The sequence below is a fragment of the Macrosteles quadrilineatus genome, unplaced genomic scaffold, assembly GCF_028750875.1.
Source record: "Macrosteles quadrilineatus isolate MER2022 unplaced genomic scaffold, UCM_ALF_1.0 Scaffold_8__2_contigs__length_117827958, whole genome shotgun sequence".
Lineage (NCBI taxonomy): Eukaryota > Metazoa > Arthropoda > Insecta > Hemiptera > Cicadellidae > Macrosteles > Macrosteles quadrilineatus.
Genome location: NW_026542601.1, coordinates 12,534,479 through 12,550,399, shown reverse-complemented (window position 1 = coordinate 12,550,399; position 15,921 = coordinate 12,534,479). Strand labels below are relative to the sequence as shown.

Genomic DNA, 15,921 nt, shown 5'->3' with positions numbered 1-15,921 from the left:
AACTTCATAAGCCTGCAAGAAAGAATTTCATTAGAAGGTCTTTTAAAGTATTAGGTATAAACGAAACTGTACAAATAGATTTAATTGATATGCAAAACTATGCTAGAGAGAATTCTGGCAATAAATATATTTTAACTTTAATAGATACATTTTCTAAAAAAGCTTATGCTGCTCCACTAAAGAATAAGACAGGTTTGGTGGTTACAGAAGCCATTAAAACCATTCTACCAAAGGGGGTTAAAAACATTCAATCTGACAATGGAAAAGAATTTTTTAATCAATATTTTAGCAAACTAATGAAAAAATTAAATATTAATCACTATCACACGTTTTCTAAAACTAAGGCTGCAATTGTGGAGAGGTTTCAAAGAACTTTAAAGAATTGGTTATATAGGGAATTTAGTGCTCAGGGGAGTTATAAATGGTTGGATTTACTTCCAAAGTTAATTCGAAAATATAATAATAAGGTGCATAGATCTATAGGAATGAAGCCTAACCAAGTGAGTATTTCGAACAGTAAATACGTGCATGAGAGGTTGACTTCTAAAGTAGTGCAAGTTAAAAAGCCAAGATATAAGGTAGGTGATAGTGTGAGGATTTCCAAGTATAAACATGTTTTTAGTAAAGGTTATACTCCGAATTGGACAGGGGAACTATTTACAATAGCAGAAGTTAAAAATACAAAGCCTGTGACCTATATCTTGAAAGATGAAAATGGCAATATAATCAGGGGAGGCTTCTATACAGAGGAGTTGTTAAAGACCAAGTATAAAGACATGTATTTGATAGAAAAAGTAATTAGGAGGAAGGGTGATTTATTGTATGTCAAATGGCTTGGATTCCCAAGTAGCCAGAACTCATGGATTTCCACTAAGGATGTCCAAGGGAGCGCGCCATGAGTCGGGAGCGCGCACGAGTTCGCGTGCAAACCTCGCACTGTCAAGTTGATGATTTTGTGAATATACATGCGAATGGATGTGGATTTGAAATAGTAATGGAGTTGTACAATGGTATTGAACATTTATATAGGCTTGTATAGGCCGAGAGCTGGATTTTTAAAAAAGTGGTCAAAAAAAGCTCACCATGTTATTCTTATGGGGAAAACGTGCCTAAAGTGGCTTCTCTTTCTGGGTTCACCACTACTTCGTTCATACTTCTGTCTTGATTTTTCAGGAAACAGATAAAACATGTTTTGCAGTTTCTGCTACATATGTCTTCTGGTGTACACATATATTCACAATCACTGAGTTAATTATTCTCAAACATGTTAGGCCCACTTAATTATTCTACTACACTTTAGGTTATGTTCAAACCAAGAAATGTACGAAAATATAATATAAACACGAAATGACAGGTTAAATCGTAGTATCAATGGTCAATCAGCTGATCATGGTAGCAGTATTTTCAAGTGTTGCCAACTTATTTCCAAGTGTACACGGATTACGTGCATAACTAGGGTTGCTTTCAGAGAGGTGAAAGCCAGTTGAGCGGAACAAACGTGATTTGATATTTGTATAAGTAACTAAATGCAAAAAGGTCAATAGATTTATTTACTAATGCTGGTTTTAAAGATTAAAATTATAATAATTCAAATTTACCTCTTCGAGAAGTGTAAGGTAGTTTTGACCAGGAAAATATTACAGTAGTTGGAATCTGATATTAACATCCAAAAAGGGCATTAAAGTATAAAAAAGAGAAAGGAAATTTTATCAACATTTGAAATGACTGAATTGTTACCAAATAACTGTTTCACAAAATGCAGATTCCATTTTCAGCCGAGCCATTAAAATGAGGATTTGCCGAACAATTATTAATATTACAGAATAGTATATAATGATATACAACTTTTCACATTCCATAAATTATATGTTAGTTTTGCTATGGTCAAAGATCCAAAACCAAATGTTCTCTTTTCTTTTGGTCAGTATGTAATAATTTGCTAGAATCATTGACTTTATATAAAGTCAAAGCTAGAATACTGTAGATGGTTTGTTAAGTTAAGACCATATGCAAGCATTTTTGAAATCGTTTCCCCGTTTAACCGTAACCAACTATTCCATTCCAAAAGATAAAAATTATATGGTGCAACACAAATAAACAACCCGATCACCTACCTATAACCTACACTTTACCTTCCTAATCTAACCTTACTTCAAAACACTTAATGTAGTCACGAATACTCATAAACCCCGACCTACCTCCCCACCTGCCTAAATTAGATCAGTGTTCAATCTGCGTTTTATCAATAAGTGTAATAACTTACTGTACCGTCGATGTAATTCAACTTAATATAACCTATGAGGTATTATCGGATTAAATACCGATTTCGATGCGGTTCGATATATCGCTTATTAAATCCTGATTTCTAACATTGGCTGTTTCTAATCAGCTGGCAACACAAATAGGTTCCCAAGAAAGTAGTCACCGGTCCGTATCCCTCCGCTCCTTGTTTATGCTCCGCGCATTGAGAAAGTAGTTCCGTATAATTTCTCGATTTTCAGTGAATTCCGCGCCTTAAAAAATGTTTTAACGGCATTTTCTTGTTTATTAAAATTATAGGAATGGTTTAAAAACGTTTAAAAGAAAAGTATAGAAAGTTCAGAAATACCTTATGATTCTCTTGTTTACATTTTTCTTGTAAACAAAAAAACTGTCATAGCTACTTTAGTCCCATAAGCCTAATGTTAAAAATTTGAAATTTTAAGTTCGTTTTAAATTGCATTAGCATTATCTAATTGAAATTTGTTTGTTTACAAACCATCTCATTATTAGTCTAAGTAATCTTGTTAAGTTTGGCTGAAATGTGTTCAGCCGTTATTGAGTGATGGTGTTATATTGTTTGCATTTAAGTTGATCCCAAAGAGCTTCGCTCGCTTCGCTCGCTCCGCTCAATAAAACCACGCAGTTTTGTGTTGTTTGTTGTTTGGTTGGAATTGGAATACTGGCGCCAAAGTATAAACGGTGCGACAAATTAAGTAAATGCAGCAATTAGCAGCTTTCTGTACTATAATCAGTGCAAGGAAGCCAATTTTGTCGGTGACTGTAGGTAGGAAAAAGAAGTTTACACCTTACTGTTAGGGATCTTCAACCATTTGATGTTTTTTTTTCGTTTTTATATTTGTAAATAATTATTACCGTATGGATATAAAATCAAATAAATAATCTATTCCAATAGAGATATTTTAATAGAAAGAAAATTAGGAAATAAAAATACTAAATGAATAAAAATGAAATTACGCAATAAATAGCATACTTAGTGGTTTAAAATAGTTTTGTCTATTTTTTGTACTTTTATATAATTGAAAACCAATGTTGATATCTAGTTATGATTTATTCATTCTGAATCGATTTAAACAGGCAGCTGTTACAAAAAAAAACCTATCTCTTATTGCAGAATTAGATGTTTTGCTACAATTATTTTAATAGGTATCATTCTGACTTTATTACTTCAACTTTCTGCCTCATTTAATTTGTCTCATTCCTTAACTTAAGCCCAGTCGTTATACTTTATTCACCCCATTAAGTTTAGATTACACAAATGCCTTATTTCCTTGTGTAAATGTTTATTTCCTTGAGAAAATTACGTTAAATGTTAAGGAAATTTAGATTTTTGACCTACGAATTCATTACAGGTTTTAGGATTGTAAACAAATAATGCTATTTACTGACATTGTATCTCAGCTTTGATGGATTAACCAGCGCTGATTAATACAAACAATCTGTTTAATTCTTGAAGTATACTTTTTACTAAAATAAAGCATTAATGTGTAGGTTAATACTGTCTAGTACCAAATGAACTCAAAATCCAAATAATATTTAAATAATTCTTTATTTATTTTTTCAAAATTATTTTCTGATACCATTTGAATAAAATATTGAATAAATACAGTCTCCTCAAAAAGTAAAAAAATTAGTATAATGCTAAGCAGCGTAAAAATATTACAACAATAAAACGTATTCTGAATATTTATTTAATTTGTTAACACCATAGGTGGTTCCAAACATTAAAAAAATAATATTCTACGAGTCAAACTGAACGGCAGCTACTTTCAATTGCTCACAGAATTTCGACGACAGGCAAAAACCAGAACATGTGTTGGCTGCATGGCAATGTAAAAAGTATGGATTAGGAGAGGAAATTGAGAATGGAAGTAAAAAACTGTAAAGATGAAGGGATGGGGAGAGGAGAGGAGAAATCCCTACTGACAGGGTTATGTTTGGTTGACTCTAATAATACTTATGACTACATCAACAAAAGACTCCCACCCTATTGCTATCTGTTACAAATATCTATTCTGTATCTTTATATTTAGCTTCCACAAATGCTTCTCTTGGTTTTAAATTACAAAGACTACATTTCAACTCCTTAATTGTATTTATAAATAGTGCATTGCTGAAACTAACAGTGGATGATTTTGTTGTATTTGATTTGCAAATGATGACAAGACACCCAAAAAGCAACACAAGTGTTAAATGCTAATAGATCTATTTTAGTAGACTGTTAAAAATATGCTCAATGGTTTCTAGTACAGAAAAACTCAAAATTCTTAGTACTAACTAAATGGTATACTGTAATACAATAGTCTCACAAACTTGGCGTAATGTGGACTGGAAGGGTGCCGAGTTTTTGAAAAGCCGGGTTTTCGGGAACTAGGGTTAAAAACAAGAACAGTACAATTTTTAAGCTTTCAACCGCCATTATTATTTGTACTGTATTTTTATATTACAAGTCACTATAAAGTCATCACATATAGTACAAAAAATCCTTGGTACCTTAGGAAATAAAAAAAATTATACTGTACAGCATATTTAACTCAAAAAATCAATAATTTTCTGAGCCAGGTGATGGCCACATTATCTGGACTGCCGGGTTATAGGGTGCCGAGATGATTGCGGGACTCTATTATATTAAAAAGCTATTTCACTTCAATAATAATTTTACAGTACTTTCTCAGGTTTTTATGCTTGAATTAAAGAAATATCAGTCTACACTTGAATGTTGTTTAAACAGTGACAGTCCTGAATAATTTTAGCAATCAATTGAGAAGTACACATACATAAAGAGAATTCATTCCCCTATGTTGTTGGACAAAAATCAAACTAGCAAAAGATAATCTATTTGTTTGTCAACTACCCAGTTAGCACAACTTCATAAATAATAGTATAGATATTTTCAGCTAAGGTCAATCCTACCAACATACTACATAGCACATATGTGACACTTACTTCACACAAACAAAACGTCAAGATATCCCACTTCCGTAGAGTATAAGTATATTTTTGATCAATGTATATGTGTGTTAACGTATATCAATATTAGATCAATATATTTATGTTCGTAATTCTATCTCTAGAGACAGAATGTCCCAGCAGTGGGTGCTAGTGGTGCTGGTGCTGGTATGGCAGACATCGGGAGAGCAGCAGCAGAAGTTTGCCATGGAGCCGCAAGACCAGACAGCAGTGGTCGGCAGTAGAGTCACTCTACCCTGCAGAGTCATCAACAAGTCTGGACTGCTGCAATGGACCAAGGATGGCTTTGGTCTTGGCAACCTCACCGGCTTCGAACGATACTCGATGGTTGCCAATGAAGAAGAAGGTGAGATCAAAAGGTTACAATACCTGCAGACTGCCTATAGTGGTCCTCGATCATCCAAAAGATTACACGTTTTGGTATTACTATACCATCCACAGATCCTTAAATATACAAAACTTAAATTTTTCGACACATAATTTCACGTCACGGTTTTTAAACACAGTCACAAAACATTAAATCACGAATAAACTATTAAAGTGGGCTAAAAAAACAACTACAACATGAAGAAGGTTAGAGTTTCTGTTTTAATTTTAAAATAGTCATTTTTTAGAAGTGTAGGGTAGGGGTTTCAGTAAACAATAAATTCAAGACCTCTACAATGGCTGGAATATTTGTTCAGATTTTTTTAAACCAAAATCTGCTTGACTATAGTTTTAACTTGATCAGAACCACACAGGAAAATCAAACACTATTGTTGAAAAGGTCAATGATTTCTAGTATTAATTTAAAAGTAAAATTGTTAAAGTGGAAATTTGGTAAATTTTTAACTACAACTAACCTTGTTCTTTGACTATCAAATCTCGATAAATTCAAACAACTGTTTCTATCCCTTCACAGGCGACTACTCTCTACAAATATTTCCTGTATTGTTGGAGGACGACGCAGTGTACGTTTGCCAGGTGGCGCCAGGACCAAGTGGTGATCCTCCTCTCAGTTCCACTGCTGCCAACCTCACAGTGCTGGTGTCCCCTGAACCTCCAGTCATCATCCAGGGCAGCCAACTGCTCACAACTGAAGGCAGAGACATTCGAGTGGAATGCATCTCAATAGCTGGAAAACCTCCAGCAGAGGTAATGGAACCTGCGTGCTTGCTTAAGCTGGGTTTTTAAAATGTGGAACACGGAGAGCAGAATGCAGAGAAGCGAATGATTTTCCGCTCCTCCAGTGGCAGTCCACTTCGTTTCTAGAAAAACAGTAGGCTTCATTAAATTTCCTAAGACAAGGGGAGAGCGAACTCTGCACTCCATGCTTTGCTTCCGTGCCTAGGAGAACCCAGCTTTACAAAAATTATAGATCTGCTTAATTAAGTAAAATTGGACCTTCAAACCTTCGAACCCTATTGTACTGTAAAATGTTTAAAGAGTAATAAAGATTCTTAATCTTATTCTTATTCTTCTTCTTCAACTCGACCCTTTCTTGGTTGAAAATATTATCAGTGACAATTGAGAGCAAAGCAGTTGAGACCGTCGTCCTTCTGAGTAAGGAATAAATACGGTCACATCAACTATCTGTCTTAATTGTTATCTAAGACCATGGGTAAGGGTGGTCTATGGGGGGGATGGGGGGTGTGTCATTTTTTATTATTCCATAACATTGGCGTACCTCCATGCACCGCTACAATCTCAACTGAGTCTACAATCATGTCAGATTTCACTGTGAACAGTTATATGTATTTTCTTTTTTCACTTCACTAGCAATTTTTCATCAATAACAAATCCTTATCATGAGCAATACCGAATACCGTATTTCACCATTCATGCTTAAGAGGTGTTCAATTATTTGGGTTTTCCATGTTTTCAGATCACCTGGATAGACGGCCTTGGTAATGTACTGCAGGAGGGAACAGAACAGTTTCATGAACCTCTGACTGACCAGCCAAAGTTGGTGACAGTTAGGTCGGTCCTCAAGATGAGACCTACCAAGGACCACCACAACACGACTATCACCTGTCAAGCTCAGAACATGGCTGACAGGACATATCGCAGTGCTAGACTGAGACTAGAGGTCAAATACGCCCCCAAGGTAAGGACAAAACATTTGTTAATATCTACATGTTTACAAGTAATCAAAGAGGAATATTAGTCAGTTTTTAAGTAGCAATTTCTACAAAGTAAACCTAAGCCCTAAATTTATTAATACTTTGTAAACTGAAGTTTTGATCGGTGATATTGAAGTTAAAATATAGTAAACTTATGGCACTTAGTCTCTAGTCAATTTCTGTGGAAAGGGTATATATTTAGTTTTTAAGATAAAGACTTGGAACAAAATACAACAAGCATTTCATTCCCCTTTACCCTATGCCAAATGTTTTAATTTTTCTACTCTTCAATCTACACATAAAATAAAGACTAAAGTTGGTGAAAGTGAGAGTGAAACTAAAAGTTCTTGGTCAGAGGTGCGATTTGAAAGTTAGCAGACTCTCAAACTAGAAAGCATGCTTCCACAGTCAAAGTAGACTTGTAAATCTTGGTCTTATAGGCGGAATTGTCAGAACTGATGTGGAGTTCTAGCTTGATTCAAAAATGGAGTACTGAAAAGCATCTGAAATTTCAGCCAATATTTTTGCCAGTTCAACCAGAATCATCTAAGACCAAGTATCGACTATTTAACACCTCATGAATTGTTGCAGGTAAACCTCGTAATGGTGGGCCAAGGATCAAAGCTGGCGGAAGGACAAGACGTTAGACTGCTGTGCTCTGTTAGTGCTAATCCTCCAGAAGTATCGTACCGTTGGTTCATCAATGACCAACTAGTCCTGGGCGATCCTGCTTCGGAACTTGTCCTGCAAAAAATCTCTCAGAAGGACCACAACTCCCTCATCAAATGTGAGGTGTCCAACATGGTTGGCAGGAGTGAGCAGAGTGAAAGACTCGATGTGAGCTGTAAGTATTCATTGTCTACTGCACTAACACTGGTAAAAGTATTCTAAACTTGTTAACCAGGTTGCAGCATATGTCATGCATAGCTTTCGAACGTTTTAGTTATAGATATTTTGTGGCAAGTCAGAAGTAAGTTTGGTTAAGTTACTCTTGTCTCTTGTGTCGGATATCCGTCTTCGGACCAGGTTCAGTTATGCAGAAATTAACTTAATTAGCAACTGCCTTTTAATTTGTCAATAATTGCTGGTTCGATCCTTAAGACTTCTTGATGATCTGTAAACAACAAATCAGCTGTCTTGGCAAGTAGCTATTCACCCATCACACACTAAGCACAGCTGTTTACCATTTCATCACAGTTGCATATGACTTCCAGATGGTCCCAGGTTCAGAGTGAAGCCCTACAGCGTGCAGGCCGATGTTGGGGCAACAGTCACCCTCACTTGTGATGTTGATGGAAACCCAAAACCAAACATCGTCTGGATACATGAGGACTCTGGCAGGGTGATTATCAGTTATTACTTTTCCAAGTCTTATCTACACAACTAACTTGATGATTTTAAAATGAATTAGATGTTTTTCATTGCTAACTCTGATTATCTATTGACTAAAAGCTAAAAGTAACGTGGTCCCAACCACTTTTAGCTGTAGCACTGGTTTTAATCTTGGACAATATTTGCAGCTTAAATTCACTACTTTTAGCTTTTAATTAGAGTGTACACAATAACACCACTTAGACTATTAGACTTTCGCATAACATTCGTGCCTTGCTTTCTATGTGCTGATAACCTTTCATTCTAATTTATTATGATTATGACCAGTTCTACAAAATACAAAAATAAATCAGGAAAATCATTGTACATTGAAATTAAAACAATACCATTGCAACAAATTTGTTTCAATTATCTAGCTTTGGGTTTACTACGTTTTAAAAGTTACTAGGTACTACCACACCTTTTTTATCACACTTTTTATTACACCATACAACTTCTATATTTTTTTAAATGCTGTATATTTCAGAGAAATTTAATGGATATGATAGATTATTCATTCTTGTGTTTAGAATGACTTTTCATAGCTCTTGTGTTAAGACAACTGTATAGGCCTATCAGTACCTGTTGAGTGTTAACTTTAAAAAAAATCTTTGACTAATTAATTGATGGTTGTTAAAACTACCCAGTGCATTTTTTAATGTATAGCCAAAATAATTAATAGTAGTATATCATACATGTAAATTGGCCTACAGATTAAAGATTACGCTGAGTTTATCATACCGAATATAAGTTTATTAGAGTGTCAATTACTGAAAATTTCTACAATTTGTTTGAAAGAAAATAGAAAATAGAACTTGAACATCATTAGAGCTAAGACATTTATTATTTTGCAGTACCTATCCCATTCCTTCTGAATTTGAAAGACATTTAAAAATTTTTTCAATATAAGTGCCACCAAATTCCCCATAAACTTTTGAAACAGACGATATAGTCCAGTTTAAGAATCACCTATCCATTACGAGATGAGTCAATAACGCTGTTGCTTCTGCTAATTTTCTCGTAGAACACTAACCTGCAACGTTGTAACTTCTCTGTCTAAGACGTTGTTGTTCTCCAACAGCGAGGCAATGTACTAACGTTTACGTGGGAACAGGTAGTGAGCACTTCCTCCAACCTCACAATCACCGTAACTCACGAGTCTGCCGGACGATACTTCTGTCGAGCGACAGTCCCTGGGTTCCCCGACATCAAGGCAGATGCAACCATCTACATGAAGGGACCGCCCACCATCATCTCTCACCGAACGCAATACGGCATTCCCGGCGACACTGTTAGATTAGAATGTTCCGCATTTTCCATACCAACGCCTCAAAAAGTTGTATGGAACTTCAAGGGCGAGGACGTTGCTTCTGATTTGAATTATTCAGTGAGTATTCAAACAAAATTTAAAAAATACTTTTGTAGTGACTTTGACTTATTTCCTTGAGCTCCTAGGGGGAGCATAGGGCCTCGACGAACACTCTCCATCGGTCTCTATGGTTTGCCAGTTCCTTTGCTCTAGCCCATGTCATGCCTTTTGTAGTAGTAAAAGTCTATTATATTATAGTTGAACATTCCTGAAGACTCTTTTTTTAAATTAGCTAGAACAGCAATCAAAATATTATTTTCCTTGTGTAATGTAAGATGTATATCTTTAGATGAGTGAGGTCTGTTTTTATGTAGGTGATAAAGTAATCATCATAAAAGTTATCAATGAATTAAAAAAAAAACATAGATTACAGATATTTTTTGAACCCACATCATAAATAAGAGTTAAGTTGAATTGAATAAACTAATTTGGTAATGTGGCGTCCCAAACTATCCTCCTCCACTTCTTCAAATCCTGCATGTTTTCTTCATCGCCTCTGAACAATGTCATCTTTGGCTTTTCATATTTCCAACAAGGGGTTCCCGGGTGTCATCATCCTTCTAGGTTTTCATTTCATCTCCTAGTCAAATTTTCTAGTCTGCTTTTGGCACAACCACCTCCATTGATAGATCCCACAGTAACCTGTTATGCTTTATTCTTCCAATTCATCGGTCAGTCCAAACATTTTCTAAAGTGCATAAAATTTAAAATTTTTCTCGCTTTTCCTTAGTACTTTTATCCACCACAATGTTTGTTACGAACCATACGTAGAATTAATTCAGTTATTTGTCGAGTCAAAACCTTGTTCATGTGTTATAAAACACAGCGTTTATCAAATACTGTTGATAGGTTTTGGAGGATCAGCTGACGGAAGGTATCAAAAGCACTCTGATTATCCAAGAGTCAAGACTGGAGCATTTTGGAGTTTACAACTGTACGGTGTCCAACCCTTATGGCAGTGACGTGGTGGAAATCACACTTAAAGCTCAGAGTAAGAAATATTTTAAATACTTGGGATTACTTTGAAAGTTATACAGTTTATATCAAGGTCTCTTTATCTGTTTTGCAATTGGGTGAGGACAAAGAAGAGAGTGTGGTTCTTCAATCCTACTGCAGAAAACAGTTACACAATCACCATTAATTATAGAGAAGTCTCAGTTTAACCACTTAGATTGAAACAAATTACGTTTAATTCACACAGTTATGTAACAAAGTTAAAACTTAAATGTATCAACATGTAAACAAATCGATGTAAATGTAATCGACCTTCATATTTTCCCACAGAGAACAATAAATATTTATTTCAAAAAGCCCCACTTTGAATTTTTTATAACACATACATACAAATATAAAAATGGGTCCTCTCCCATTCCGTCTATCTCTGGTTCTGGGTGTCCCTTTTGAATAGCACATAATGGAATATTAGGGACATTAGGGGCCTCATGTGCTGGCTAGGTTCTTGAACTACAAAGTTGAGTCGAATTTCAGCCTAAACGGTTCAGTAGTTTTGCTTTCACCGGGAATAAATTACAAAATTACAATACATTCATTTCTGACTATTTACCTTTCAATTAATTTCTAACATTGAGGTGTTATTTGATTTTGTTTGTTTCAGAGAGTTTTCCCTTAAATTCCACTGTGTTTGGTATTATTGTGGTAGTTCTCCTGATCATAACTGTTTCCATGTTACTTCTTCTGTGTCAACGAAAGGAGAAAAAGATTCACAGTAAGTTGTTATTTCTCAAGAAACTTTTGAAATCTTATAGATAGGAAAACCAAACCTTACAGAGTGTGTAGCTTAACATCATAGCTACACAAACCATTTTTGTAGCTACATTTTGATTTGTGTAGCTTGATCAAATCATAAGTTCAACTTCCAAAGCTTTTTGTCTGGGACGTATTGTTTATATGTTATGGGGTAGATGTGGCCTGGTTTGGTATAAAACAAATTAAAATTCATTTATAAGAATGAAAATGTCAAAACAATGGCCGAAAGTGTGATTCTTTAGGGTGATTCTTTAGGGCTGATAATTACGTTTTAGTCATTTTTAATGTTGTGTGTTTTAAAATGAAATTGCCTTTATTAAGTAAGATTTAAGAACCAATGTTGAGTTAATATTTGTTATGGTCTACTGGATTGAGAGAGTACCAGAATGTGTGATATGAAACCAAGAGAAAAATCATTACTCATTAGCTTTACACGCACAGCTGGGTTTGATATTCAGATTTTTTTAAACATCGCTTTCCACAAAATGAATCTGGAACAATTAATTTTTACATAGAAATTCCACAGTGTTAATTTTTAAATACCATTATACAACTCAAGTCAAAGTACAACTAACATTTGACAACATGATAGAGTTTTATAATGAGTTGGGGCATTCATAAATAGCAGTTGAATTCTTAAAACATGTAATTTTAACACTACGTAATGTTTTTTTCAGTTGACAAGACCGACCATCTGAAACACCAGAAAGAAAGTGACAGATCGTCTAACATATCAGATTTGAAACTAGAGATAGAATACAGTGGTGGTGAAGGAGAGGGGGGAAGTGAGACGGCCAGTGAGAGGGGAGGAGGGGGTCTTGGCCTCCCATTGGCTGGACCGGTCCCTCTTGACCATCGCTACTCTCAAAGATACTCCTTCGCCGACTACTCTGATCAAACGTTCCCTCCGAAAAATGTGAGTTCTTATAATAGTTCAGAAAGGCAAGTTTAAAATGAATGCAAGAATTTTTTCTTTAACACTAATTTAGCTTATTCTTTGGTTGGATTTATTTACTTAAGTCAAGTGATCAAAGCTAGCTCAGCCCAGTTTTGGATTTACAAAAAAAAATTGGTCCTCGGTTAATTAATTTATCTTTAGAGAAATCATCTAATTGTTCAAATACTTTCATCTACAATCATAATTTGAATAGTCAAAGGACAGCACTAATCATATATTTTGTAAACTCTGTATTTCATAGAAAAATTAACATGGATTACATGATTCATGTTGTGGACATGGATTACATGTTTGTTTTAACATGATACTTTTGGTTGTTATGAAATGATTTTTTTTTACATTAGGACTAAATGGTTTCCATCATTTTACAGAAGTAGCATTTTGCAAGCCAAGTAATTTTTCAGTATTGGAAAATCAATTTATTTAGTTTTCAACCAACTTTAAACACACGACCATATTTAACTTTTAAGTTTAAACTATAGATCAGTAGCAGCAAGCAGCCACACTACCTAACAATAATTGATAATATAAACAACCCGTCAGATCTACCATTCTCCATGTTTCAGAACAATCAGAACAACGGCTACGTCGCTTACCTAGACTACTCCCGAGACTACAGTCCGCCCACTCCTCTGCCAGCCGGAGTGTCACCAGTACCATCAGACAACACTGTAGACCCTAGGTACTCGGCGGTCTACGGCAACCCCTACCTGAGGCATCCCGTGTCCCAGCTACCCCCTCCCCCTAGCAGACCCCAGGGTCCCCTACCTCCGCCTCCCTACGCCACCATGACCGGTGTCCTGACCAAGACCATCAACAGCGACGCCAACAGAGGAACTCTTGCCACTCATGTGTAGCGTTTATGTGATTCCATTGTAAATAATTTAGTTACGAGTTTCCATGTGTTTTGAATGCAGCTTAAACAAACTTTACAATTTCGTAGAGATAAGAATTGTATTGTGTTCAGCTAAAAAGATACTTGATCCAATAATCCAGTTGGATTGAAAGTATGTGATGTGTTATTATAGAAAGGTACCAAAGATAAACTAACGTCTTGGCTGATCCGTCTATTTGTATAGCTTTTCTTGTGTCTTGATAAATTAATGGTTTATTTTCATTGAGGTTTCCAACTATAAAAGTAAAAAAATGTCATCAGTAAACATTACGGAATTTAAAAATGTCTAAGTCTGTTAAAAAGCAAAAAATTTGTAATTTCAGAAAATGTAATTCCCATTCCAAAAAAGATCGCATTTTAAAATGTTACTATTGGTTTTGTGTATTTAAAATAATGGTTGGGGAGTTACCAGTTATGTAAACTTTTTACTTTTACTAAGTGACTGAGTGGAGGGAATTTGAAAGAGTAATTGTCCAAAATTATTGTACATTGATCTTGAAACAAACCTATTATTTAAGTAGTGTTTGTTTACTATGGATAAAAGGTTCATCAGCCATACTTTAAATTATTTTTATGTACAGCCTTTGTAAAAACATTGAATGTCTTCCTTAACCTGTATTATGCTTGATACAATATGTTAACTGAATAACAACGCTCATACAACTATTCTACTACCACATTTTAATTTATTTATTGTGTTCTTATATAAGCTAGCATCAACCTTGTAAGAAATATTAAACTACTAAATGTAAGATTTAAACTATGCTGTTATAAGACTGTGGCTTTCTTTCAAAGTATCTAATTGCTGAAATATTGTGTAACTATTGTATCCATTGAAATGTTCCTACATTTTTTACATATTTTGTAAAGTTATTTGCTCGAGATGAGGAATGAAATTCACATCTCTCTTGTTTGTATGAAAAGTCTTGTTTTGTATTGTTGTTAGGTTTTGTAAGGTATGTGTTATTGTGAGAAAACAAAAAAGTGCTCTTATAAATTGTTGTTTTCTATTCATTGCATTTATATGACAAATATTCTGTACTTACATTACCGAAAATGTACTTAAAACTGTCTTAAGAAAATAAATATTAAATTTTTGTATGAATGGGTGTGATTTACCAATTTCTAGCATTCTGAAAGTTACAGATTTAACTGAAAGTCGAGATACCCTGAAAACCTATTATTTTCATATAGTAGTATTAGACAGGACGATTGAATATATTTTTTACTGTTAGGCACTTGCATCTAAATCAGACTCGATCACAAATATTTTCAACAAATCAATCAAGTTGGTACCAATTTAGGTGACATAGTTTGGGCCCCTGACGCTTGGGTCATGGTAGTCGGTCATTAGTGCAGTGCGCATCTGAGCACCTTTAAATAATTTAGTATTAAAAATGCATTATAAAACAACAAAACTACAACCAAACAAACAAATTTCATTAACAAAATTGATATACTCAATGTTCTATTGGTCTTAAGCATCATCAACCTTTTATAAAAGCAGCCCCAACTTTGTGAAATGATTTTTAATAAAGTATTATCTGAAATCAGGCAAACTGATGATATACGACAATACGAAATTATTGAAAGAAGAAGCCCCACTATATTGTGGAAGATATGTTTTTAATTTCCTCCCAACTACAAGTATAAATTTAACAGGCATCTGTATTTAACTTTGGTAGAGTTTAGCTTGTAGGTAACGTGTTACAGTAATAGTTGGTTGTGTTTACATCTTTTGTATATTATATACCTTGCACATTAATGACGTACCATTTGAATTTTGATAAGCTTAAAGCTCCAAAAATAAGCTAGACGATCATGATTCAAAAGTAAAAAAAACTAAATAATAACTAGCCACGAAGAACCACATCTTCTTTTATATTTAATCAAATCTATCTGTTTCAAATCTAGCACTCCAATCCTTGCAAATATGATATGATTATGATACTATCTCAGCAATGCTTGAACCAACATATTCAGTATAATAGATGCATGGCGGTGACTTGGAAACCATCCTTAGTATCTCAATCTCAATGACATGAATGTTGATGGTAATAATCTTCCTGGATAGCCTTCCATGGTCACTTTATGTAGAATCGTGGGCTGAGGACGATCAAGTAAAAACGATAACACACTAACACTCTTCGATGTTTCGGCTTAGACTGCTATATTCCGGGCGACTTGACTCCACACAAATAACAAATCA

General features: G+C 34.6%; 2 protein-coding genes across 2 annotated transcripts in view; one reads left to right on the top strand and one right to left on the bottom strand.

Annotated features, from left to right (window-relative positions):
* The window catches only part of LOC129001799 (irregular chiasm C-roughest protein-like), a 29,308-nt gene extending 14,495 nt beyond the window's left edge, over positions 1 to 14,813 (top strand). Inside the window, exons 2-11 of the mRNA XM_054429246.1 lie at positions 5,355 to 5,596; positions 6,152 to 6,384; positions 7,115 to 7,336; positions 7,944 to 8,196; positions 8,567 to 8,694; positions 9,838 to 10,110; positions 10,942 to 11,083; positions 11,708 to 11,818; positions 12,537 to 12,775; positions 13,384 to 14,813. Coding sequence (XP_054285221.1) covers positions 5,362 to 5,596; positions 6,152 to 6,384; positions 7,115 to 7,336; positions 7,944 to 8,196; positions 8,567 to 8,694; positions 9,838 to 10,110; positions 10,942 to 11,083; positions 11,708 to 11,818; positions 12,537 to 12,775; positions 13,384 to 13,674 — 2,127 coding nt within the window. The 5' untranslated portion in view covers positions 5,355 to 5,361 and the 3' untranslated portion in view covers positions 13,675 to 14,813. The remainder of the gene's footprint in view (positions 1 to 5,354; positions 5,597 to 6,151; positions 6,385 to 7,114; positions 7,337 to 7,943; positions 8,197 to 8,566; positions 8,695 to 9,837; positions 10,111 to 10,941; positions 11,084 to 11,707; positions 11,819 to 12,536; positions 12,776 to 13,383) is intronic.
* Positions 14,814 to 15,219: 406 nt separating this feature from the next.
* Positions 15,220 to 15,921, bottom strand: part of LOC128999651 (DNA-dependent protein kinase catalytic subunit-like) — a 42,835-nt gene continuing 42,133 nt past the window's right edge. Inside the window, exon 41 of the mRNA XM_054426266.1 lies at positions 15,220 to 15,256. The gene's annotated coding sequence lies outside the window, so the exon portion shown is untranslated. The remainder of the gene's footprint in view (positions 15,257 to 15,921) is intronic.